Source organism: Caretta caretta, chromosome 10 (genome assembly GCF_965140235.1).
Source record: "Caretta caretta isolate rCarCar2 chromosome 10, rCarCar1.hap1, whole genome shotgun sequence".
Classification (NCBI taxonomy): Eukaryota; Metazoa; Chordata; order Testudines; family Cheloniidae; genus Caretta; species Caretta caretta.
The window spans coordinates 66,107,281-66,134,564 of NC_134215.1; the positions used below are offsets into that span (position 1 = coordinate 66,107,281).

A 27,284-nucleotide genomic window follows, 5' to 3' on the forward strand; every position below is an offset into this window, starting at 1 on the left:
CTAAAAGGCATAAACCTAGCAAATAAATTAATGACATTGAAAGTGAAAGCCAATAGTGAGAATAAGGCAGTGTAAGAATATCCCCTTACTGTTATGACACCTGATCACCATAATTTCATCTGCATGCATTGCTTGCCATCATGAAAGGCTGGCATGTCAGTTTTTTTTTAAACTGCATTAGGCATAAATAAATAACATCCTGCATAGTCTTGAGAGTCCATTAAATGGTGCTAACCTCGTATATCTAGAAATGAGGCATAAAGCATGTGTAAGTTGACAATAAACACTTTAAAGGAAACCAGGATAGCCATTCATGCTTCAAAGGGGGAAATTCTCTGTGTAACTGAAGGTGGAGAAAAATTAAAATTTTGAATAGTCTTAAATCCTGTTCATGTACAGTACAGAGTGTGAATAAGTGTTTTGGTTTGTCACATCTGGCTAAATCGCCATGCAGGGGAAGGAGGTAATCAACTATGTGTTTCTGTGAAGAAAATGTGAGAATACTAGGAAATTAGAAAAGACAGAGACTTCATATTAACCGTTGTGAGTAACTACAAAAACTTCATCCACCTAACTGCAGTAAAAATTATTCTATTTTTACAGAGGGGAAACCCAGTAGGTACTCAGTGTAGCTGGAAGCCTTTTTTAAAACAAAGCTCCTATGTCAGATAAACAGCTACTGCATCTATGGAATGCAGTATTGGACTACATCTCACTTATGGTGACATTGGCCAAACGGGCTAATGTGATCCTTGGCTGTATAAAACAGAAATCTCAAGCAGGAGTAAGGAGGTTACATTACCTGCCTTTGGCACTGGTGTAATTGTTGCTGGAATACTGTGTCCAGTTCTGATGTCCATAAGTCAAGAAGGATTTGGATAAGTTGGGAAGGGTTCAGAGAAGAGCCACGAGAATGATTGAAGGATTGGAAAATATGCCTTATAACGATAGACTCTAAGAGTTCAGTCTCTTTATCTTAACAAAGAGAAGGTTACACTTGATTATCATCTAATAAGTACCTACAGGAGGATCAAAGATTGGTAATAGAGGGCTCTTCAGTCTCACAGACAAAAGTATAACAATCTAATAGCTGGATGCTGAGGCTGAATACATTCAGGCTATAAATAAGGCACAGATCTTTAACAGTGAGGGTAATTAACCACTGGAACAACTTAACCAAGAATTGTGGTAGGTTACCCATCATGGACATCTTTAAAAACAAAATTGGATTTTTCCTAAAAGGATATGCTCTAGTTCAAATAGGAATTAGTTTGGGGAAGTTCTATGGCCTGTGTTATGCAGAAGGTGAGAATAGATAATCAAGGTGGTCCCTTCTGATTTTATAATCTCTGAATGTGTGTTAACTTCATGCTGAAAATAAACATTAATTCAATATGGCTTCGTGGGGTTTTTCCTTCAGGTTCCCCCCGCCCCCCCTTCAATCACTTCTTCACTTGGGCTCAGTTTAAATCTGGTCTTCTCTGTTGATGAGTCCATATCCTATACAGCTAGAAGCATAAGCCAGACCTCAGGTCTTCCATACTGTATCTCATAGTTTAGGTGGAGAGCATCAGGCTAACATGGGCATATACCCCTGGGTCTGTGCTTCAGCCAATTCTCTTCCACCACTCCCTTGCTGAAGTTTTTTCTCTTGCTTTCTCTTTTGTTGGAATCCGACTGAGAAAAACCCTTCCCCTCTGCTGTTCCCTTTTAGGGTGGGGAGAAATAGTATCCCACTGAAAGCAGTATGCATAAGCAGATGTTGGTGTCTTTGTGTAAAGACCTGTAGGAAAATGGAAGCCTGCAGGTGGGAGAGGAGAGACATTGAGAGAGTGTGGACAGTGCTCATCTTTCATGGAGAGAGCAGTCATTTATCTAGGAGTGGGGATAAATGCTTCTGGGAAACAGGTATGCAGGGCAGTGTTTCCTGGGGGAGAGTGGTGTTCTCTCTCTCTCTCTCTCTGGAAGTAAAACGTGTAGTTGGTGTGTCTCTACATGGGGAGAAAGTCACTAGATACTGCTGTCTTGGGAGGCAAAAGAGAAGCTGGCCACCAGCAGCCTTTTTTTTTTTTTTTTTTTTAACTTCTCTCTTCAGAAATCTTCCTAAGCAGAGGCTTGTGGCATACACCAGCCCATGTGCCTCTTGTTCTTCTTTGGCATATACTTCCATATCCGTAACCTTGGGGGTTTCCCTTATCTGCCCATCTGGGTGGGGTTTTTTTAGCCACGGTTAAGAATAACTGTGATGTGATACAGCTCTCGGAGAAAGGATAGCTCTATAACTAGAATTGAGAGTTACCAGTTAGATGATTATGTTGCCAAATAAACGATAACTGGATTTTTAACATATTTTAATATCTCTGCTATCTTCCCCTCCTTCTGCCCCAAGTCTTACTTACTCTACAGTTGTACTCTCCCATACCCTCCTCTTTCAGCCCTCTCCACTTCCCTTCCCTGGCTCCTTCCCTGTCCACCCTGCGCACCTCACTAGGTACTTGTTGACTTGAGCCCTTCCCAGATCTTGCAGTCACTTACCCCCTAACCCTCCAAACTTCTGTGCCCTCAATCCCGCACTACCCCCATCCTCTACACTGCTTCTTTGCACCCGCCCCCCCCCCCAGGAGTCTTCTTGAGAGGAGGGGCCTTGACAATCCTGTCCCCACCATATGTTTCTGGGGGTGACCAGCTGGCCTGTGCCCCATCTTCTTTCTTCAGGGTGGCTGCCAAGGAGAGCCACTGCCCCGCAATCTGATGAGATACCACTATTGGGGGAGGCATTTTTCCCTGTCTGCTAGTCCAGTGCAGCTGGCTCGCACACGTAGCCAGCTGAGCTCTACAACCCAGCCTTTTAAAGGCAGAGGTAGAAAGCGGCATCTGCAGCAGGCTGGGGATTCCCTTTGGAGGTGATCCATATATGAGCAGAAGGAATCCTCTGACACTAAGGAAACGATTTGAAAGGGCTTGAATGAGGGCTTCCTGCAGGATTAGGGCAAGGCCCACAATATGGTAAGGGGGGACTAATTTCCTTTTGGGGGAAAGGGGTGGCAGTGACAATTGACTTTTTGGGGGAAGTGAAGTTTTGTGAAACTCCATGTGTGACATTCCTCATCATTAAGGGCTTGTCTACACAGAAGTGAGTATGTAGTAGTTAGGTTAATCTATTTCCAAATTCACACTAATCCATACAAAGGTGTGCTTAGTGCGGAATAAGGGCATGTCTACACTTAAAATGTTACAGCAGCACAGCTGCAGCTGTGCCATTGTACTGCTTCAGTGTAGACCGGAGTGGGCAAACTACAGCCACAGGATTGCCCCCTCATGGTGCTACAGGCCCTGCACCGCTGTCAGAAATGGCTGGCACCACGTCCCTAGGGCCTGGGGGGAGGGGGCGGGGGCAAAGGGCTCTGTGTGTTGCCCTTGCCTCCAGGCACTGCCCTCCCCCTCCCTCCCCCCCCCCGCAGCTCCCATTGGCCGCAGTTTCCTATTCCTGGCCAATGGGAGCTTCAGGGGAGGTACCTGGAGGCGTGGCAAGGGCAGTGTGTGGAGCCCTGTGGCCCCCCCCCTCCCTGAGCTCTCCCGCAGTCCACACCTGTCCTTCACCCCAACCCCCTTCCCTGAGCCCCCTCATACACCCTGCACCCCTTTTCTGTCCCAATCCATTGCCCTGAGCCCGTTCCTGCACACCGCACCCCCTTCCATACCCCACACTCCCTCCCACACCCCAACCCCCTGCCCCGGCCCTGCATACAATTTCCCCACCCAGATGTGGTCCTCGGCCCAAAACGTTTGCCCACTCCTTGTGTAGACGTTGCCTATGCCAATGAGAGGGGTTGCCATCAGTATAGGTAATCCACCTCCCAAAGAGGTGGTAGCTAGATCGATGGAAGAATTCTTCTGTCAACCTAGCACTGTATGTTAGAAGCTTGGTTGGCATAGCTATGTCTCGGGTGTGGATTTTTCCCCTGAGAAAGGCTGAGGAAATGGAAAGTGGAAACAGCATTTTTGGGGGTGGGGGGAAAGTTGGAGCCACATGTTGTATGTAGGACTCGGACTGTATTCAAAGTGTCAAAAATCCAACAAAATACGTGGTGTCACTTCATTTATTGGGAAACCTATGAAGCTAATGTGTCTTTAAGAAACATATTAAAATCTGCACACCTTGAAAATATGCTCCTCCAGATTTGTAAGCCATTAATTTAAAACAAATCCTCACAGGAAGTCTGTAATACACCTAGGAAATTCTTTCTCCTGTTGATTTTGTAAGATAACTATTGCCTTTTCAGCATGCCAGCATTTGTAGATACATTGGCTTTAGGACTGGGGGGAGTGAGATGTCTGACTGGGAAAGTTTCACAAGCGTCCATACTATGAGAGAGGTAGTTTGCCTGTATGGTTAAAAGGTTTTAGTTGTTTTGTTTGGTGCAACAGTTTCAGTGTGATTATTTCTTGTGGTAAGGTGTAAATATGGTTGCATCCGATGAAGTGAGCTGTAGCTCACGAAAGCTTATGCTCAAATAAATTGGTTAGTCTCTAAGGTGCCACAAGTACTCCTTTTCTTTTTGTAAATATGGAACACATTTGTATTACAACCTTGAAGAAATGTTACTTTTAATGACACTGCTTTATTTCTCTTTCCCTCCCTGTTTAATTACGGACTGTAGAGGCAGAAAAACTGGTGGTTGACTGACTGGATTTTGCTGACACTAATGTTTTCGCAGACAATGAGAGAGAACAAGCTCCAAAACACTTATCAGATCTTGTGCCTGTCAGTGACAGATATATTTTCAGTGGTTTTGAGTTCTTGGGCTAAATCAGAGGTGGGCAAACTACAGCCGGCGACCGTCCTGCCCAGCCCATAAGCTCCCGGCCGGGGAGGTTAGCCCCTGGCCCCTCCCCCACTGTCCCCCCTCTGCCGCAGCCTCAGTGCACCGCGCCACCAGCACTCTGGCCCGCCGCTCCTGGCAGGCGATGTGGCTGGCTCCAGCTGGGCAGCGGGGTTGCAAGCTCCTTCTGCTCTGAGCAGCATGGTAAAGGGGCGGAGCGGTGGAGGGATTGGATAAGCGGCAGGGGGTCCCAGGGAGCAGGGGGCGGTTGGATGGGACGGAGGTTCTGGCGGGAGGGCAGTCAAGGAATGGGGAACAGGAGGGCGGTTTGGGGCGGGGGTCATGGGAGGGGGCAGTCGGGGACAAGGAGCAGGTGGAGTTGGGTAGGTTGGGGGTTCTGATGGGGGGAAGTCAGGGGTGGTAAGTGGGAGGGGGTTGATGGGGGCGGGAGCCAGGCTGTTTGGGGAGGCACAGCTTTCTCTACCCAGCCCTCAATACAGTTTCACAACCCCGATGTGGCCCTTGGGCCACAAAATTTGCCCACCCTTGGGCTAAATTCACTGCTGGCTTAATCAGGAAAACTCCACTGAAATCAGTGAAATTGGGGCTACTTTACACTAGAAAATTAGATTGACCCAGCTGTGTTGCTCAGGGGTGTGAAAAATCCACACCCCTGAGTGACATAGTTAAGCCAGTCTGAATCCCTGTGTAGACAGTGGTATGTTGACAGATGAACCCTTCCTGTTCGCAAAGGTAGTGTCTACAGTGAAGCGCTACAGCAGCACAGCTGCAGCTGGGCTGTTATAGTAATTCAAATGTGGACTAGCTGTTACTCTGGTTTTATACTAATGCAGATGGTAGCAGATTTTGGACCAGTGGCTCCTAAAAAGGAAGGCATGAGAGGTTCTTTCCATTTAAGACTGTTCTTTTAGAGCTAACTTGGACTCTTTTTTTTTTTTTGTTGGAATGTTTTCTTTAAAGATTGACGCTCCCTTTTCTCAAAAACAGAGATTAATAGAAGGCATTAAATATTTCATCATGACCTATTGTGGAACAACAGCATGGGCCTACAGAAAAGTAAAGTCTTGGGAGAGAATATCAAAGGATATGATGGGAATTTGGCATACCATTTTCTTTCAACTTCATATTTTTCTGCAGTAATAGTATTATGAAAGATCGGAATAAATACTCAAGTTTTTTTTCCTTTAGGCTATCACATCTTAATGTTCTACCTGATCAACCCTTACAGCTATATGGGTTATTTTACAAATCAAGACCAACTTCAGCAAGGTAGTTCAGCATATGTCTAGCTTTTGAAGTCAGTGGCTCTATGCACATGCTTAAAGTTAGGCATATGGTTAATTACCTTGCTGAATGGGGCCACCAGTGACTACTTAAATCTTAGGTTTCAGAGTAGCAGCTGTGTTAGTCTGTATCCGCAAAAAGAAAAGGCGTGCTTGTGGCACCTTAGAGACTAACCAATTTATTTGAACATAAAAAAAAAAGCTTTCACACGAAAGCTTATGCTCAAATAAATTTGTTCGTCTCTAAGGTGCCCCAGGTACTCCTTTTCTTTTTACTTAAATCTTAACACAACAAAAATTGGGGTCAAGGTAAACGCTTTGTTTTTAAGTCCATGGTCAGTGTCTATAACTGCATTATTTTTTTTTTTTGTCTATACAGTGAGGATTTAAAGGCAGTGGCAAGCCCTGAAGACAGAGAAACAAGAAGAAAGAAAGAGGAAAACGTTACTTTCACCCCTCTAACAGTTATCATATTTGTGGTAATCTGTTGTGCCATGCTACTCTTACTTTATTTCTTCTACAAATGGCTAGGTAAGAAGTAATATGTAATTCTCATTTGATTTCTTATTTAAATATATTTTCTCCTTGAATGCCATTGTTAAGTTTTTATGGAATTTAGTTTTATTTCAGAGTTGGAGTCAAAGTTCAGCTAACTTTTCTTTTTAAATAACTCCCCTCTCAATTTATTGAGGGAGCAGAGTCAAGCGAGTTTTTTTGTTGTTTTTTTTTTTAAAGGGGGGGGGATGGAGAGGAGGCTGTCTCTGTCTCCCCTCCGCCCCCACCTGCCAATTTGTTTCTCCATTAAGGTTGCCGAGGCAATAGTTATTTTGGATAAAGTATATGTGAGAGACGATCCCTTGCCTTGATGGTTTAAAAAAAAAAAAAAAAAGTAGTAGTAGAGCATACAATACCCCTTGTTCATCCTTGTAAAGCAGGGATCGGCAACCTTTGGCACGCGGTCCACCAGGGTAAGCCCCCTGGCAGGCCGGGCTGGTTTGTTTACCTGCTGCATCCGCAGGTTCAGCCAATCGCAGCTCCCGCTGGTCACGGTTCGCCATTCCAGGCCAATGGGGGCTGCGGGAAGCAGCGCCCAGCACATCCCTCGGCCCGCGCTGGGCGCTGCTTCCCGCAGCCCCCATTGGCCTGGAATGGCGAACCGTGGCCAGCGGGAGCTGCGATTGGCTGAACCTGTGGACGCAGCAGGTAAACAAACCAGCTCAACCCGCCAAGGGGCTTACCCTGGCGGGTCGTGTGCCAAAGGTTGCCAATCCCTGTTGTAGAGGGAATATGGTAGCTGAATATTTGAAGCAACTTCTTACCTACATTTATGAGTTGTATCTAAACTCACTTTGGATTTGTAGTTTCATCAGATGTCTTGTGGTCGAGCCAAATGGCCTAAGTAAACCTGGTCTAATTGGACAAAGTTGGACATGCTACCAATGACATAATTATCTTCCAGATGATGCAATCCTAAGGAAACTTTTCCGTGATCACCTGCTATTTTTCTCCCTGCCTCATTCAGTGGGTTGTGTAGTGAATGAAGCTGGTGTCTGCAGGATCCCTGCCTCATTTGTTACAGAAGTTGGAAGGGGTGTGGTGATTAAGGCAGGAGGTAGCAGGAAGAGAAAGGATGGTCTGGTTGTTAAGGCAGTTGAATGCTGCCTTGGAGAACTTGATTTTATTCCTGCCACAGAGTTCTGTGTGATGTTGAGTGTAACTGGGTGGTCTACCCTTTTTACAGCCAGGAAGCTGAGGCCAGCCAGTTCTGTTCTTAGGCAGAGCCCCTTGAACAGCATCTGGACCCAGTAGAAAGAATTTATCAGACCCAGCTGGGAAGGGATTAGGTGATTGCTTAATGAGCACCTGATTCGTATAAGGGCTGGAGGAGCTATAGGAAGGAGATTAGCTCCTATGTCAGACCCTTGAACAGGGGGACTACCCAGGCCTATAAGAAGGGTTGCCAGGAGCGGAGATGATCTGGCAAAAAGTCCCTTTGTCAGGGGAAAGTTAGCTGATGGATTTATGTTGAATTTGTTTATTTTGTGGTTTTCTGATCATCAGTGCACCCAGTAAATGGTGTCCTGAATAAAAGGCCTAAACAGACTCCAAGCATGATGTTAATCCTTCCTGGGCTGGGGAAAGGTCTTGCGCAAAATTTCCATAGGTGGCCACTGTGTGTTCCTCATTTTCTGGGTTGCCAACTTGAGACTCCTGCAATCTGGTTTGCAGAAGTACTGAGTATTCACAACTGCAACAGAAGTCCATGGGAGTTCTCTTCTAAATACACTAAGTACTAAAAAAGGCAAAGTACTTGGAAAAATTAGGTCCTAGGTGTGGTGGGATCTCTGTGGTGCAGCCTGGGACTGTGGGACCACTGTGCTCCCTTAACTCTCAAGCATGGGCTGTCTCTCACAATGCTTTGCTAGTAACAAGCAGCAAACCCCTCCAGGCGCTGTTATCACTCAGCACAACCACATGTGGACCCCACACAGAGCTAGATTGTATGAATGCTCCCAGCGCCACTCATGAATCACAGAGAGAGGCACCAGCCAAATCCCCCCAGCTTTGAACCTCAGGAATATACTGTCTTGTACTGCTCAAGATGAGCAGTACAGATTTATTAATTAGTTCACCACTTTGTCAATTGAAAGTGGATATACACCAGCCTTTGTAAACCTAAGCAAACGCCCTTACCAAACATGTCAGGCAAACTCATTGGTAAAGATAAAACAGTTAAATTTATTGACTATGAAAGATAGATATTAAGTGATAGGCAAAAAGTCAGAGTTAGTTACCAAAAGAAAATAAAATATAAGCGGGCAATCTAAACTCTCAATCCTATTAATCTAGATGTTACCCAGTCTAATCAGTTTTTCTCACCCCACTGGATATTGCAGTTCACAGTACACAGATCTCACTCTTGAAACCTGGGCCAGTCCCCTCTGTTGGAGTCCTCAGTTTCTGAGTGTCCTTGTTGCTTGTAGCGTAGGTGGGGGAAGGAGAAAGGCCAAGAAGTTGGCCCTTGTGTTAGTCCATGTGCTTGGAGAACACAAGTCCGGGCATGTCTGGAGGGCATTGCTGAGTCTCCAAGCAAGGCTGAGCAATTCCCCTGGTGTGACCTTATGCAGGTGAGTCATTGAACTGTAATTGCCTTGCTGGACAATGGCTGTTGATGATTGAGCCTCCGTTCCCCATGTGCAAAATGGGGATGGTAGTACCACCTCATCTCACAGGGAGATTAAAATAAATTAACGTGTGTAAAGATGATATGATGAAAGCACCATAGAGAGACCCATGAAGGAACTAATAATTCTGTATACAGTGCAGGGTTTGGATGGTGTGCAGTAAATAATACATGGGATCGTATATTAAATGGCGAGGATAAAAATGAATATTGAATAGCTAACCATTCAGAGAGCACTGTCCATCCTGTGTGCTGAATGAGGCAGGGGTCCTGTAGAAAAAATGGTGTAATTGTGTAATTGAAGACTGCATCATAATGCTTACCTACAAGGAGGCTGAATTAAGGTTGCTCATGCAACCATAATAATTCTGGCACTTCCTAACTTCTTGAGTGCATGTCTTTGCTACCTTACTGTTCTTGTTATATAAAAATACCTAATATAGGTTGCTTCTGGGTCTGTCTTTATTCTAGGCTTCTGGGTTGTTTGGTAAATTCCTTCCACATATCTGAATTTAGATGGCATTCTTGAGGGTTTTATTTGACATCCTTCCAATAGTTGGAGTGAACTCCTTCAGCAGGTTCATGTTGTGGCCTAAATGGTTTAAAAAACCAGGAAATGCAAATCAGATGCTAATGCTCTAATTATCTGTTAGGCGTGGAGGAAAAACAAACAAATAAGATGGTGTACTGAGGGAGTGTCTGCCTTAACTTGAATTTTAATGGTTTCTGTTACAACGATGGAACCTATTCACAAGCAGTTATTCACCTGGGGAATTTCACTCGTGTGTAAAGTTGCACAGGTGCATCGATTCTTGTAGGTGAAGGACCAGAGATGTCTAAATGGAAGAAGGGTTTCTTTGGTATTTGATCTTTTTTATGGTACTTTTAGAGGAAACTATTTTTAGGTACATGGAACACACATTTAAGCTTGAATAAATAATGTTCATGTAACACTGTCTAAAAATGTTAGTTACATGATTAATAAATGTGTTTTGGTATAAATAGTCTTTTGAGGAAAATCATCTGCATATTAAGCCTGGTTATATATAACTGACTCATGAGGAACCTATTGTGTAAATCCTTATTCTACACACCAATGGCTTTGTGATGCTCTGCTTAGGACACCCAGAAGTGGAAGTCACTGTGTTAACCCCCTGCCTCAGCAAGCGAGAGCTGTGCTAAACTCTCTTGTCAGCTCCCTAACACTCCAGCCTGTCTGCCTTGCCAGCAAATTCCTTGAGATTCTGTCAGGCTAAACATTGCCTTGAAGGTAACAATCCGTGAACCCCAAGTTGCTCAGAGACATCTCCCTCTCCAAAATTATTAAATTTGCTGCCTCCAAAGAGACGGGGCACAAATCTGCCTGTTAACTTAGCTGAAAATTCATACTTTCTTCAGTACAACAGCACTGAGGTTTATAGTTTATGTAAAACTAAGAATAGGTTGAGTGATAAAGAACATAGATTTAAGTGATACTAAGGAAGAGTAAAAGAGACAGGTATGGTTGGAAACAAAACAAAAACCACACTTTCTAGGGACTAAAATTAAATTTTTAGCAAGTTACAATCTTGGCCTATGCAGTTTTTTCACTTACCTCAGGTTACCAGCATCTCTAGCTCCCCAGGCAGGAGGAGCCAGTTTTCACAGAATCATAGGATGCTGTCCCCTTTGTTCCCTAAGTGATGGAAAACTAAAATGTCTTTTTGCCCCCCTTGTATTTCCGCAAAGTCCATTGTCTTTGTCTCAAGAGCAAGGAAGACTTCCTGGGGATGGAGCTTCTGTCCCCCAGTGTGCTCACTTAGCTGTTTTCTGCTTACCTTGATTGCTTTGTTTACGTCCTATATAAATGTACTTTCATTATCCTCTGCCGATCAGACCGGTAAATCCCCATTCCTTTGTCCAGGGCAGGCTTATTTTATGCACTGCCTCTCAAATATGTTTTAAGAACATATTTCCAGGACGCATACATAATTCTTTATGCACAGCCCGTACATACATCATGCAATGAAATTCCTGACCAGTGCATCACCAGTTTACATACGATATCCTACAAGATACTGCCATCCTAATATGTTTCCAAAAGGTATGTTGGGGATAGTGAGTGTGTCAGGCCTGTTATGAGTTACAGTATAGTTGGCCATCTGCTAGTGGGCACTGAGGGGCTCATAGGGGCACAGGCTAGGTAGAGCATAATAGGTCCTTTAGTGTTTAATCTATCTATTGGGCATGTCTGTCAAATATCCATTTCTATCAAAGTCTAACTTTTTTTAGCTGCTCCTGTTCAAGTAAGTGGGAGTTTCACCACTAACTTCCATGGCAACAGGCATGAGCCCTTCATTTGGGGTAGGATAAGACTGACTGGGAAACACAGTTTAACGACAAATAATTATCATGTCTTATTTGCTTGTTCACTTTTTCTATTTTTCTGTTGCCTCTCCAAAACTCTAGGGACCTCTCAAAATTTGAAAAGCAGAATTAATAACACACAATTTTTAGTACAATATTCTAGTTCATCAGGTTTTTTCCAAGTGATAGACTCCTAGGAAATTAAAGACACTCTATTTAACTATCTCATAAGAGCCCATCTGAATAATTTTCAGTCCTCCGCTCCAGAGGCACCAACTTTCTGATTTCCTGGGGGGTGCTCTAGCCCTACTCTGTCCCTGGCCCCACCTATATTCCACCCCTTCCCCCAAGGCCCCACCCTGCCCTGCCCTGCCCTGCCTCGCCTCGGCTCTTCCCATCCTGCTTCTACCTGTTCCGCCCCCCACCCCTGAGCATGCCCCACCCTCCCCTTCTAGTGCCTGCTGCTGAACACCTGAGAAGCAGCAGGTGGGAGGAGCTGTGGGTGATGGGGAGGAGCTGATTGGCAGGGCCCTCCCACCCACTGTGTTTTTTTTCCATGGGTGCTCCAGCCCTGGAGCACCCACAGAGTTGGTGCCTATGCTCAGCCCCTCCACCTGTGAAATCCCAGCTTTCCTAAATGCCTGCAAGAAAAGTTGAGTCTTGGAGTGTGCACACAAGATTTACAAATCTAGGCTCTTGTGGTCCAAGGAAGGGATTGTTCTGTTTCTTAGTGGCATTGGTGCAAAGAAAACCACATGTGAGCATGAACTTTGTCTTTCCTTTAAAAATAATGTTTAAAACATTAAAATTCAAGTTTCTAGTTGATGGGAATTTTTACAGCATGGTACAAACCTTTCAAGTTTCAGTATTTTGTTTCAGAAAACCTATTGATACAATCTTGACTTAAAGAGGCATAAGTAATGCCATTATTCTGTTACTGTTGTCACAGGTATTTCCTAGCTCTTGGCTCCTTCCTGCCAGAGCATCTTTGTGTTGCATACATTTCGTCACTTATTTTCGTTTTTCTTCCTTCTAGTGTATGTAATAATATCCGTTTTTTGCTTGGCATCTGCAATGAGCCTGTACAACTGTCTTTCTGCATTAATTAGAAGAATATCATTTGGGCAATGCAGGTATTGTACATCTCTTTACCTTGTTATGGTTTATTTGTTTTGGATATTTTTCGTAGCTACTAAAATTCCTGGGAGGAAATGTGCTGATGGTTTTGAAAAACTACTGTAAGCGTTAAGTTTTCAGCTGCTTATGTACAGTATCCCATATTTTAGATTTATAACACAAAGTAAGGGTGCCTAGGGGGTAAGATGGGGCTCTTTAATAAAACTAAAAATGCAAAACTTTTTAAAGTAGTGGTTCCTGAGTAGTCCTTACTTACTTCATTAGGACTACTGTATGAGCAAGGAATACTAGCATAAAGAATCTGAGATGCTGAAAACCCATGGCTGAACAAACATGCCTGTGCTTTCTGGGTAGCAGTGGTGGGTTTAAATTGTAATGTCTGAGATGTATTTTTCAAGCTGTGTGTTACGGTCATATGGACTCATCTGTTTTCAGACATGCTGTGGCATTAGTGGTGAGCATGGAACTGCATGTGTGGCATGTAAATAATGAGTCTGCCTGATTGCACGCTCTTCCTATTCCACCAGTCTCATTTTCACTACATTTAATTATAATTTTCTCTCTTTAACCTATTAAAAATGTTCCATGCACATTTCAAGCCATAACAGTCCTTCATTTGCACTGTTCTGTTAAATATCTATTTCTCCATGTTTCTATAATATACCAAAAGTCATCCAAGCTATGTTTTGGGTGCCTATCCCATAAATCTAAAATGCAAAACAAGCACAGGATTGCCCATAGGTACCCGTGCCTTTGCTTTTCTCCTGAGCTGTTGAGAGATTTGTAGTGTGATTACAAAGTTAGTAAATCTGGATTCTGCTGAAGCAAGTGGGCAGAGTGAGTTTCAAAATGAAGGACTCCTCAGAGAGAGAGTGCTTGTGAGCACCTCTGTTGAATTTAACTGTAAATTTTATCTGTTGTGTTGTAGGCCTTTTTTGTATATAAGACAAATTAATTTAGCCATTTCATTTTTTAGGATTTCATGTTGCAACAAAAATATTGAAGTGAGACTTATTTTTCTTGCTGGATTCTGCATAGCAACAGCTGTTGTTTGGGCAGTGTTTCGAAATGAAGATAGGTATGTGATGATTTTGGAGAAAATTTTGAAAGGTGTAATGAAAATAACTCAAATGTATAAATCCCCTATCCATAGAGAAAATCCTGCAGCACAGTGTTCTAAGTTTTTGTTGTTGTTAGTTTTTAAAAAGTATATAAAACGTTACTAAACTTAATAAACAGATGAATGAAAAGAACTGGTAACATTAAAACAAAGCTATACAATTCATGTTTATATGGTTATTTGTAGTTACTAACAAAATAAATTCATAGTGGTGAGGGGGAAACATAATTCCTTCTTACTTTAATGGAAGAATAAATAATAGAATATCAGGGTTGGAAGGGACCTCAGGAGGTCATCTAGTCCAACCCCCTGCTCAAAGCAGGATCAATCCCCAACTAAATCATCCCAGCCAGTGTTTTGTCAAGCCTGACCTACTGAAAGAAGGAGGAAAAAAGGAAGAAAGAAGGATGCAAAAACAGGAACATGTAGTTTGGGAAAAGACTGACGAAGCTAATAAGTCTTCCACTACCATTCTCAACTAAAAACAAGTCTCTTGACCCTGATGACTTGAAGCTATGTACAGAACAACATATAAGGCTAATATTAGCCTCAAGAATCAAAGCTAAAAGAGCTGGCATGCCATGGGTTGGCACAAAGTATAGCTCTACGAGTCTTTGTGGCTAAGATTTTTTTGGGGAAAAGAGAGTGTACATATGTGAGGGGCGGTGGCAGCTGTTTCATCAGTATCTTCCCATCCAGTTCATCTGTGCAGTTGGTGTACTCTACAGCATGCTGGTCAGGGGAGTCTGACAATTCTATCAGAGGAGGTTGCTCATGTGTAAATGGGCCATCTTGAAATAAGTCTCCAGGTTTTCATTAACACTGCTTCCAAACAGCTACCTTACTGAAAATTAATGTTCATATTGCAGGATGGATTGTTTACACATAAGCTCAGTGCTGCAGTTTATAAAGACAAATTCTAACTATTAGTGGTTTCCCAGTGGCTTAATTGAGGAAGGAAATGAGGAATTCCTGAGTTAATTTTGGTATGAGTAAGGAGATAGATCTCAGTACTTCAGCTTCCTGGCATTGCAATGATTTAAGATTACTCTGTTAATGTTCCATAAGTTGCTTAAATGCTGAAAAAAGCTTGATAACTAAAAAAATAATGCACTAAGTGAATTTAGAATACTATATAATTTGTGCAGAGCAATTTATCTTGAGCTGCTGGCATGAATGTAACACAAACTAGGTATTTTCCCCATACCAGCAAAACTGCAGTTGTCTGATTGCATATGCAGTGGTGGAAACATGAAATAGTGAGGTGGTGTGAAGGTGCAGATCCCGATCAGTAGCAGGCTCCAAGAGTAGCTTTCAAATACAGCTCTGAGGTGAAAAATTGGACTTCAAGGTGATGAGCACTTTTTGAAAGGTGCTGAAGAACCCTCAACTTGAAGGGATCTCAGTGGGAATTAGGGACACTTGGCATTTCTGATCAGGCCCTTAAATGGACACCATGAACTTGAAATCTACTCTTAAAATAAGTTCAAAGTAGTTTCGGGTACTGCACTAGTACCTGAGTTCCACTGGCCATTTTTGTGGGGCTTACAACCATATTTTCCCATTTTTAAAAAAACTTTCTTCTCCCCCACACAATTGGGGAAACTTACTAAGATTCCAATCCTGAAACTTCTTTTGAGTGAGTTGACTACTGCAGCCCTGCAGATTTCCATTGAGGCTCAGCATGGGCACAGCAGCCTACCCATTTCCAAGAAGTTGCAGGAATGAAGCCTGATTGCTTATACATGGTGAATAGAAAACTGACTATATACAAAATTTGAATATTTTTGCTCCTTTTTCCATTAAAGTAGTCTTAAATATTACCTGCTACAATAGCAGATAAAAGACTTAGTTAGAAGTGTGACTTTATAAGTTAAGACAGTGCTCCATGAATGAACATCAATAAGTAGGTATAAAAACTAGACTTCAGTCATTGTTATAATATCTTGCTGTAAGATTATAGAATTTGGCTTTTCTTCCAACAAGACCAAACAAACCTACAGTACTCTGAAAATATAGAAAAATAAAATGTAAAGAAGGTTCATTTTTTTTGTAGGTGGGCTTGGATTTTACAAGATATCTTGGGAGTTGCTTTCTGCCTAAACTTTATTAAAACACTGAAAATGCCCAACTTTAAGGTACAGTAAACAGTTTACCTAAATAAAGCATGTTGGTATGCACGTAGAAATACTAATAACCGGAGGTAAATTAAAGAATGAAAAATAATGTTTCCTTTTTTCCAAAAACATTAAAGTTAGCAAAAGGACTCACCAGAATGTTTTTTATAAATCATAAACTAAAACTACCAATAGAAAATGTTTTCATAAATTTTATGAGAGAATATTAAAGGTAACCTCTAGGCATTTAGTAAGGATTGCTGTATTAATGAGAAATATCATGCAGTCTTTGAAAATTTGTGTTTAATGTTTCCTTTTCTGTTTGCCAGTCATGTGTGATACTTCTAGGTCTTCTTCTTTTGTACGATGTATTTTTCGTCTTCATAACTCCATTTATCACCAAGGTAGGTCCAGAGTTTTGATAGATTTGTGGTATGGATGCCTCCTGGTGCATTTTATATATTGTGGATTGAATTTTATGCATTTAAATATTGTCCAGACATGGCTACCATTCTAGATACTCAAAGTCTGTTACTCCCAAGAGTTTGTCTGTTAAGTAATTTCTCCTCAGTTTCTCAGTCTACCAACATCTAAATGAAGGGTTGCACAGGAATGTTTGTCTCATTAATTTAAACTTCAAAACAAAGGGGAAAGAATGGAAACAATGTAGTGAAAATAAGGTGGATCCAAGCAAAATGCAGCCTAGGGAGCGGGGATGAGTAGCAGTAGAACATCCAAAGGGATTATAGTAGAAATAGGAGGTAAGGAGCATTGATATAATGGCGGGGGACGGGAACCAGCCTCAGGATGGTCATTAATCGTTCAAAAATGGATCTCACAGTAAATTATTGTATATCTGTTTTGTGCTACAGCCCCCAAAAGCCTGCTCTGTTTTTACTTGCTATAGTCGACATTCTAATAAATGCTGTCAGTGTCATACAGCAGCCTGCTGTTTTCCAAATTCTCAGTTTTATTACTGCATCCTGTCTAAATTCTGACTTTTATTACTGTACCCCATCCTTTGCTTTCAGACCCTTATGTATCAGTTGAGGTTTTGGCGCTTTGTAGAATGCGGATTCTTTAACGTGCTGTGGCACAAATTACTTGCAAGTGCCCACATTTCAAAGTAGAAAGAACAAGGATACAATGGCAGAGGAGTAGATTGCTGACAGATTCTTCAGCTAAATAAAACTTTAGCTGCTTTCATCAGAAAACAAACTATAGTAGCCAGTTTAGGTCTGACTGTGTTTTTAATACAAAACAAAAGCATAAATCTTTACTTCATTAATCTGTGCACTTCACTGGAATTTGAACAGCTTCTGTTTTGGATCAGTGCATTCCATTTTGAATGGGTTTGCTAGATGATGTCCTGGACAAAATAATCCTGCATACAGTAGTACATTAAGAGGATTATAGGACACTGAGGTGCAAGCAGCAATTCTATCTGTAATATTGAAGTGTTACACTATATACTTAAATAAGTATTAATTCACTAATTTAAAAATAACCTTAAATTTCAGAATGGGGAAAGTATAATGATTGAAGTTGCAGCTGGTCCTTTTGGAAACAGTGAAAAGGTATGAATAGTCTTCTTCTGTAGTATGAATGCAATGTGAATACATATGTGCAGGATATTACACTAACTGAATTAGCTATGGAAAGTCAGTAAATTCAAGTAGCTTTTCGGTATAATTTTCTCACAAAATATAGCCAGCTTTTGCTACTTTTGTTTAAGTATTAAATACCTGTTGACTTGGGTTTGATCCTAGAATGATGGAAACTTGGTGGAAGGCCCTGCTGAACGCTCAGCTCCCCATGAGAAAGTAAGGATTGTATTTCAGATATGTTCACTGGACTTTAAATTGCATCCTCTGAAAAGGCTATTCTTTTGGGGAAAACCTGACTCTCAAAATTTTCCTCTTCAGGGCCTGGATATCATTGTTCGTCAATAGCTTATAGTCAGGATAACAATGCATATCTAATATTCCCATTGTTTGTGGTTACATTGTTCTTAATTTTTTTCACTTTATATGATCTGTAAAATTGCAAATCCATTTTTTTCTACTCTAAATCTTAAAATCACATTTTAAACACTCAGTTTGTTGGTTCCTGTTTTCTTAATTCAGGTTCTTCCTAATTTGATGTTTTTCAGAAACTAGATGAATAAGTAGTTCTAATATCATTTTAATGTTTCTTTAAAAAAATATATGATTTAGATTGGATTTATGTGGGATTTAAAAATATTGTTTTACAGTTACCAGTCGTTATTAGGGTACCTCGACTTGAATACTCTGCACTGGCGTTATGTGGAATGCCATTTTCACTACTGGGTTTCGGGGACATCATTGTACCAGGTAAAGAAATGTTTTTAGCAGCTATAAACAAAATTATCTGTGACCCTTTTTTCATAATAACCTGATTTACAAAGTGGATTTTCTATATTTCAGGCCTGCTCCAGAGTTTAATTCTGATTTCTAGCTTTTGATCTATGTACATGCACTGTAAAACAATCTGTATTTTTATAATAGTCTGTAGTCTAAGTACAATTGGTATTTTAAGATTTGTAAAACAATCTGCTTTTTTATATAATTGTTTTACAAATATATATTTTCATGGCACTTGTATTTGTAGAATATAGTGCCATTAATAATAATCAGGATCAGTGATCTTAAATCAAGCTGGTTTTTTACAGGAAATGTAACATGGCAAAGGATTATCATCATTTAATTTCTAATTATATGATGTATGGTACAATACAAAATCCTCATTTTAAAAGACAATTTATACTACATAAACAAAATTATTTCTACAGTGTTTATAGAAGGAGAAAATATATTTGCATTTTAATCAACATCATAATAATAATTAGCTCTCTTCATCAGTAGATCTCACAGCACTTTACAAAAGATTAGAAGGGCTTATCTTGTGAAAACCTGAGTTCTGCACCTGGCTCTGCCATGGACTTTCTTTGAGACCTTGGGGAAATCACTTAACCTCTGTCTGACTTTCTCATCTGTAAAATATGAGTGTTAATTTTTCTCTACTGTCCTGAGGCAAAATTTAATTCAAGTGTGTTGAGAGTCTTTGATGGAAGGCACTGCATACGTGCAAAATATTGGGTGTTTGTTACCACTGTGCAGATCTGTCGCTTATATTAAATGGAAAGCACATTAGCTCATTTAAATGGGGATATTGACTTTAGAGACAGGCTTATTCTAGAGCCATGTCTACACTGCAGGTGTTATAGCAGCATAGCTATAGCATCATAGCCATGCCACTGTGATTCAGTACAGTGATGGAAGGGGGTTTTCTGAGCAACACTAGCTAGGTCAACAGAAGCATTCTTCTGTTGAACTAACTCTGTCTACTCTGGGGTTAGGTTGGCATAACTACGGGAGTCAGGTGTGGATTTTTCACACCCGTGAGCACAGTAGCTATGTTGATGTACGTTTTTAAGTATAGACCTGGCCTAAGATTTCTTAAATAAAACTAATAGTCTTCTAGCTGTCCACGGTATTTAACTTACAATTTTATAGTTAACTGTTTTCTTCCATATTGTTGCTCTAATGGGAAGTATGAATGTAAATTCATGTTATGGCAACTTAAACTTCTTCCAATAAATACTTTCTGCATGTTCTCTCTTTAGGTCTCCTGGTTGCCTATTGTCGAAGATTTGATATTCAGACAAGATCGTCTTCTGTATATTATGTTTCCTGCACCATAGGTAAATAATTTTAATACAGTATTTTGGCAAAGTGTATTTTTCTGTAAACTGCTTTTGTGAAATTACTAGATCATTTTCTTCAATTTTACAAAAGTGAATACTGCCAATATTTTAATCTCTAGTTTTGTTTTACTTGTCTGTATCTGAGTTGCATCGTTATAGAAATCAGTACTCTTGAAAATGTCAATGAATATTTAAAGTGTACTGAAATTACTATTTTTGCACATTTACATAAACAAATGGAAAATCCTGTAATAGCTATAGTTTTAGTCCTGTATGCAAGGGATATCTGTAATACATTGAGTGATGTACTGCTGTATACTATTCAGTAGCTGTCCTGAATTTTTTTTAATAGCTTATGCTGTTGGCATGGTGTTGACTTTTGTTGTTCTGGCACTGATGAAGATGGGACAACCAGCTCTTCTCTATTTGGTACCATGTACACTCCTTACCAGCTCACTTGTTGCCTGGAGACGCAAGGAGATGAAGAAGTTTTGGCAAGGTAGCAGCTATCAGGTAAGTAGAATACATACATACAAAACTGTTCTGACAGTTTTGAAACTTTGTGTGTATTCTTCCTTGAATAAGTATGTGGTAATATATTAGTAGCCAGTCACTTTACATCTGTATTAGTGGTGCTTATTGCATTTCTTTAATTAACAGAAAAAGCCTTTTGTAGAAGCTAAGTATGTTTTAGTCTATAAGTCAACTTGATAGAACAAGATTTAAAGGAAAATACAGATATTTGGCTTAGTCCAGTAATATGAAAAATCAAAACAGATGACATTTTTCACATGAATACAATAGGAATTGTGCCAGAATGTGTATTATTTTCAACACTTTGCATCAAGATGATGGCTCAAAGATACTATCATTTGGAACACTGAATATGGCACCTAAATGTTAAATTGGAAACCAGTTTCTGGTCTACAATAGTTTTGTATTAGAATACACTTTTAAAAAAAAAATTGGACACACATTAACATTAGTTTAGAAACTAATTTCTAATGTTTTCTGCATTGGTCTTATGCTGTCATGATCACAAATGCCATTCTGCAACAAAGTGACCATTTGTGACTGGGGGGTGGGTTTAGAAATATCAATTACAATCAAAAACTTGTGTCTCACTGTGTCAGCACAAAGCAGTTGTAAACTGACACTTCGAGGATTTCCCCTGCCTAAATTGATTCTTTCTTGGGTGGTGAGAATTATAGGGGCTCATATGCCATTCACCTCTTGGCTGCTGGCACAAGGCACCAGGCCCATGGAAAGGGGTCACAGACAGAGCATCTCTATGTCCCTGCAATCTCTTGGGAGCTGTTGGTAGCTAGCATATGTAAAAAGAGCCTTGATGTTACTCTGATTTATTCTGGGAACTGGCTCAGCAGTAGGACAATCCAAGAATACTGGGAGAATTTAAAGGTGTCTTAAAGCCATCTTTTGTATCTCCTTCCACTGGGTTGTGTGGTAACTCTGGTCAGAATATGGACTGCTATTTTCAAGAACAATTGATTTATGTTGAGAGAAATTGCTCTTACTAACTGACTTTCAGATAGCTATGTTAAGGAAAGCAGGAAGAATTTTTTTTTTTTGCTAATATATAATATAGGATGACACTCATCCAGATAGAAAAGGAGTACTTGTGGCACCTTAGAGACTAACCAATTTATTTGAGCATGAGCTTTCGTGAGCTACAGCTCACTTCATCAGATGCATCTGATGAAGTGAGCTGTAGCTCACGAAAGCTCATGCTCAAATAAATTGGTTAGTCTCTAAGGTGCCACAAGTACTCCTTTTCTTTTTGCGAATACAGACTAACACGGCTGTTCCTCTGAAACCACTCATCCAGATGTAGAGCTGACATGGCATGGAGGTGACCTCTCTACATTGCCTGTCTACTACCTCTGGGAGTAGAGAGTTATAGTTAACTTCATTCAGAGAGAACAATATAATGTTCCTCACTTAAGTTGTTAGTATGTTTGGTCTAAAAACTTCTAGTTTTTTAGCTACCAAAAATTTTTCTCACACTTCCTCTAACAAAATTCATACTTGGAAGGTTTATGTTGCCATAGTAGTTATTTTATGTACTTTTTCAACAGTGGGGTTGGTTTGTTTGTTTGGTTTTTTTTTAAGGATTAAAACCGCTCTGAACTTGGCCCTGTTATTGGGTCAAAGTTTTTGGCACACACACAAAAATTGATTTACGTATTGGAGATCTGGCTGAGATTTAAACATTCTGTGTGATCTTAATGAGACACTTACTCAATTTCTTCTGTACAGTTTTAGGATTTCTTTGCCTTTATTTCACCCAATTTATATTTTTCAGAGGATCTTATTCAATGCATCTTCAGATTCAGAGAATCCTATATATCTCAGATCTTTATTGCATAGTTTAACTTCCTGCAGTATATGCATATTCTGTATTTTGAACTAGAAATGGTTTCTTTACATACCTTTTTATTTTAAAAAATATATTGGGGCCAAATCTTCAGTCGCTAATGCTCAGTGCAGCTGGAGGAAAGGTGTGTTTTCAGCCACCTTTCGAGTAAACTTGAGGCCTCTGGGGGCTGAAATAGCACTGGAATACATTAGCTGGAGCAGTCCTTACTGGGCTGGATGGGGACCCTTGATGTACCTGCTGCACACGCTTTATGCCTGTGAGGATTCGCCCACACTGAGAAAATCACCTTTGAAGATGCCTAATATCTTGTCATTAATGTATAATGTAAGCTAGACTGTGTCATTTGACACAATAGCTCTGGTTTTCTAGATGCTGCTATCACTAAATCATTCTTTTGTTTTTAGTTTTGTCTTGAAACATTCCTGTTGTATATGACTGTAATAATGGAGTGAATTTCATTTAGGTGTTGGACTCCTCCAGGAAGCCTTTACTACAAGGTGTGATATAGTCTTCTTTTAGTGAAATTTGTATTAATCTGCTCATCCGTTCTTTTCTTTTGCTTTCTTTTTTTCAATCTTTTTTTCCACCTGTTTTCCTTCCATTTTTGGATATAATTCATTTAAAATATAAGGCAGATGAGAACTTCTGATTATATACTTTAAGGCTGAAATCTTCATGACTCTTATACTTCTTAATGTGGAATTTGAATAATTAAGCAAACTACTGGTAATAACTGTATCAAAAATGAGTATTACTAAAGGACAGAGTCTGCCCCCCCTCCAAAAAACAACAACCAAAAAACAAATTGTACACATTTTCTTCAGTAACTTCGCTACCTTTTCACTCAGGTAGGGTAATGGCGGCAGCAGCAGCAGCCACTTTCCACTACATTGCCACAGCAATAAAAACATGTCATGGAACTAACTGAAGGATGTCCTTCTGTTGTCTTTCCCCTAACAACCCCCATCCTTTGTCAAAAATTAAAGCATGCCCTTTTTTGACAGAGGGTGAGAATGTTTTAAAAATTCTAACATGTAAAATTGAAGACGTATTACGAGAGTTATTCTGCTCTCTAGGTATTACATTTTTCCCGAGAGTATTGTTAAACTTTAGTCTAAATTCAGGGCACATGCAGGCTGAGAGCAAGTGGAAGCATGTTTCATAAGAATGGTGGAGAGGCCATGTGTACCTCACTACTACTCAATACACCAGATCTCCATGGATGCCATGAGAGTCACTGGATTGGTGTTTGATTACACTGCTTGCTATCCTTACCTGTGTGATACCCCACAGATATTTCCATCTGGCTCAGTGCCTCATATAATTCTTGTATACTACTGTCTGTGTGTGAATATTCTCTCATAGTCATTACTAGGTAAGAGCTTCCATATCCAGCCATATATTGTGCTGCCTTTCTTGACTGTCTTGGATCCTGTGATGACCATGGTTCAGCACAGTACCCTGCCCCTTATTTGTTACACATCTTTTCAGAGCTTACAGGAGGATGATTAAGCAGTTTTATTCCAAAGCCTGAGATGAGTATCTTCGCCCTGGTCTACACTGGGGAGTGGGGATCAATCTAAGATTACGCAACTTCAGCTACATGAATAACGTAGCTGAAGTCGATGTACTTAGATCGACGTACCGTGGTGTCTTCACCGCAGTGAGTCCACTGCTGCCGCTCCTCCGTTGACTCTGCCTGCGCCTCTCGTGGCACTGGAGTACAGGAGTTGATGGGAGTGCGCTTGGGGATCTAGACTAGCTGCAATAAATCAATCCCTGCTGGATTGATCGCTGCCCGCCGATCCGGCAGGTAGTGAAGACATACCCTAAGTGTGCAGTATCTGGAATAACATGATACTTCACACACATACAGCTCTTGGCTATTAACATTAATGGTAATCACTTTGGCCATAATTCCAAATATAATGCTAAAAATGCATGCCTGACTACATAATGTAAATTAATTGCTTTTCCTCTGTTTACTTTTTTTGTGCTTATCATTTTGAGAAGGATTACAGTGTGTGAGCAATATACATTTTCCAATCAAATTTCATGGAGATTTTTAGAATGCAGATGTAGTGGTCTTGTACTGGAATACTATCCACAGTCTCCGCTCATTATTATGCTTTCTAAAAACATCCTAATTTTTATTTGCTAGTAGTCTGAACTAACTCTGAAGGGAGACTGAACACTATTGGGCAAATATGATATTTTGAACCATGATCTATCTTCCTCTCCTCTGAAAAGAGAAACATGAAATTAAATACAGAACTTGCTTAAGCAACATTAATAGTCAGATCAGATTTCACAGAAGTAAAGAGTCAGCTGAATGCCACAAATCCAAGATTACTTGTATTGTTTGTTTAGTAACTAGGCGGAAGTCTTAAAATGCAAATTAAAATGGGATGGGCAGTCTGGATTTCTAACCTTTAAACACACTTTCTTCGCCCTCTTTCCTCCTCCCTTCACTCTGCCACAAGAGTACATGTTCTTATTTTTTGGACAGTGTTATCAGCATGAATTTTCAACCTCTCCTGTGGAATTCTTCCTTGAGGTTACATTGAGATAGTTTTTGAGGCTCAAGTCTTAGAAATGAGCATGTTAGCATACATTTCACAGGTCACAATGATGCAACCCTACTTTCAGCTTCTGACCTTTTAAGGTGTAGTCTGCTGGGAATTGTAATGAATCATTGCACACAGGAAAAGCTTTCATGACTCACTAAAATACATGATTTACTTGGAAAAGTAAATCGTTCATTTTTTAAGTATGCAGCAATTCTGTGTAAGGTTGCATAGCTTTTTAAAAAATGATTTGGGCTTTTGGATTGCTTATGTTTCACAGGTGTAGCTAAATGGAAAATGTGTTTCTTTTTTTTTGGTCTGATATTTATCACCAATTATTGATTTAATCCAAATATTCTTCCATAACCTGTTTTACTGCGCTTGTATTAGCGGAGCCTATAAAATTGTTCTTGGTGTTTTTAAAGTAAAACTTCTCCCACTGGAGAAAAAAAAAATGCAATATTAACTGTATAATGTCTGAGAGACTTAGGAGATCATTGTTTTTCTCTCTCCAAATTTTTCCCAGCCTGTAAACATAAGTCATTGGCTTGTGTGGTGAGCCCTTCCTCGCTTATCTGTCTGTTATACTGGATATTGACAAACAAGTACAGTATATGAATAACATGACATGTTGCACAATGTATGCATTTTATTAGTTCTGTAACTTAAATCACACAAGGTCATAATTGCAAGCTACAGATTTGATTAACTAGCGGTAGTTTCTTATAACATCATCAGACTTTAGCATTATGGTGTGCATGTCTACCTGTACATTTTATAAGGTTGGGGGGATTTTTTAATTGGTTTGAGTTTGGGATGACTGACTTGTTCTCAGGCAAGTTAGCTGGTCATCTGAAACAGGTGCCAGAAAAACCTTTATACTACACCATACTATTAAGTATTCTGTATCTGCCACATCAGACAAAATCTCTAAAATAATTCTATCATACTTTTAGTTGGAAGTTTAACTTTCCACCTATTAAAGCCAGGTTTCCTGAGTTACTACACAAACCCCCAAAACAGAAGAAAATTATAACACATTTTAAAAACTACCTAATTGAGTTTTTCCATGTACAAAAATGTCACTATCTTAAGGTTTGATATCTTAGGACCTTTCAGAGCTAGAAACAAGTGTTGTGACCCAGGACCTTAACATCTTGGGTTAAGTATCTCATTGCCTGTTGTGGTAGAAATAGGAGCTTTGTGTCACTATAAATGGGAGAGTCTCCGCTTTTCAGTGTTGGACTCAGCACTTGCCTCTGGCTTGAGAGGATCCTGTGATATTGGACCGTAAAACTGTCACACTTTACATATGGAAAAGCTCTGTTAGGTAGCTTATGTTTCTCAGATATATTTATCATTTGTCTCTTCCCCCAGTGTCTGCTCATTAGGGGATCCATGGTAACTTCAACACCCTTATTTACAGATTGGAAGGGATTTGAAAAAGAGCTTCAATAACCATTGTTCAGTTAACCAAAACATTTCAAAAATGGTTTCTATTAAAAAAAACATACAAAATACATGGTCATGAGTAGTGCAGCCATCCTGAAAACATGAGGCAAAACATTTTTATATCACATCATACATATAGTATATAAGAAATAATACAGGATCCTGAAATGGAGTTTATAGAACATTTATTCTGCAGAAATTGCCTGTCATTTTAAGCAATCTGCAATACTCACATTCATTCTGTATCTGGCATTTGGATCTTGGCAGATGTGAGGGGGGTGTGTGTGTGTGTGTGTGTGTGTGTGTATATACACGTGCACACACACACATAATCAGTTGCGTCACTATTGTTAATATGTGCCTAATCCCAAACCACCTGATGTCATTGAAAAGGCTCCCATTGACTTCAGTGGATTTTGAATTGGTCCCATAATTAACACTGGCTTGTTTAGCAGGATTTTTTTAAACAGTTAATAAGTTCTTTTCCAACTCAGTGTTGCACGTATGATCTCAGACTAAGTGGGATAGAGGAGGGTATGCATTATTAACAGAGTGATGTGGTAGTGCTTGATTGGACTTCTGATGAAAGACATGTAAAAAAAAATTTTCACCATTCTGAACATAGATTCCAATGCTTAATTTGTGTAGACACGCCTAGGAGGGGCTTTGGCTTTGGGTGATTTGTCAGAACACTGGATTTTGCATCTGTAGAATCACAGAAAGCTCTTGATGTGTCTTTTCAGGTCAGATTGCAAAGGTGAAATCCTGGCTCTGCTGAAGTCAGTGAGAAATTTTCCACTGATTTCAGTGAGTCAGGATTTCACCCTGAGTGTATGTATGTGCATGTTACAGGTACAACTAAAAATGGAATTATACCTTTGTTATGCCTTGCTTATTACTTATCAATGGAAATGGCAACAAAAAATCCAGCTTTGCTTTTTAATGTCCCAATTTGAACATTAATTTCCATCACAAAACAGAAATCTGTGGATTTTGAATTAAATCAGTAAATTTTTTTTCCCCAGTACCTAAATACATGGGTGATCTTAATCACCTCTAGGCTTGACAAATATGAATCATAATTATGTTTATGTAATCGTTGTCTGTAG

General features: G+C 40.2%; 1 protein-coding gene across 3 annotated transcripts in view; it reads left to right on the forward strand.

Moving 5' to 3' along the window:
* Positions 1 to 27,284, forward strand: part of SPPL2A (signal peptide peptidase like 2A) — a 48,781-nt gene that overhangs the window by 17,189 nt on the left and 4,308 nt on the right. Inside the window, exons 6-16 of one of the 3 annotated variants that reach the window (XM_048867138.2) lie at positions 6,507 to 6,658; positions 12,694 to 12,790; positions 13,771 to 13,872; positions 15,971 to 16,052; positions 16,361 to 16,435; positions 17,552 to 17,608; positions 17,801 to 17,854; positions 18,286 to 18,385; positions 19,678 to 19,755; positions 20,111 to 20,271; positions 22,620 to 22,653. In XM_048867138.2, the coding sequence (XP_048723095.2) occupies positions 6,507 to 6,658; positions 12,694 to 12,790; positions 13,771 to 13,872; positions 15,971 to 16,052; positions 16,361 to 16,435; positions 17,552 to 17,608; positions 17,801 to 17,854; positions 18,286 to 18,385; positions 19,678 to 19,755; positions 20,111 to 20,271; positions 22,620 to 22,653 (992 nt within the window). The remainder of the gene's footprint in view (positions 1 to 6,506; positions 6,659 to 12,693; positions 12,791 to 13,770; positions 13,873 to 15,970; positions 16,053 to 16,360; positions 16,436 to 17,551; positions 17,609 to 17,800; positions 17,855 to 18,285; positions 18,386 to 19,677; positions 19,756 to 20,110; positions 20,272 to 22,619; positions 22,654 to 27,284) is intronic. The other 2 variants (XM_048867136.2, XM_048867139.2) reach the window with 2 other exon arrangements.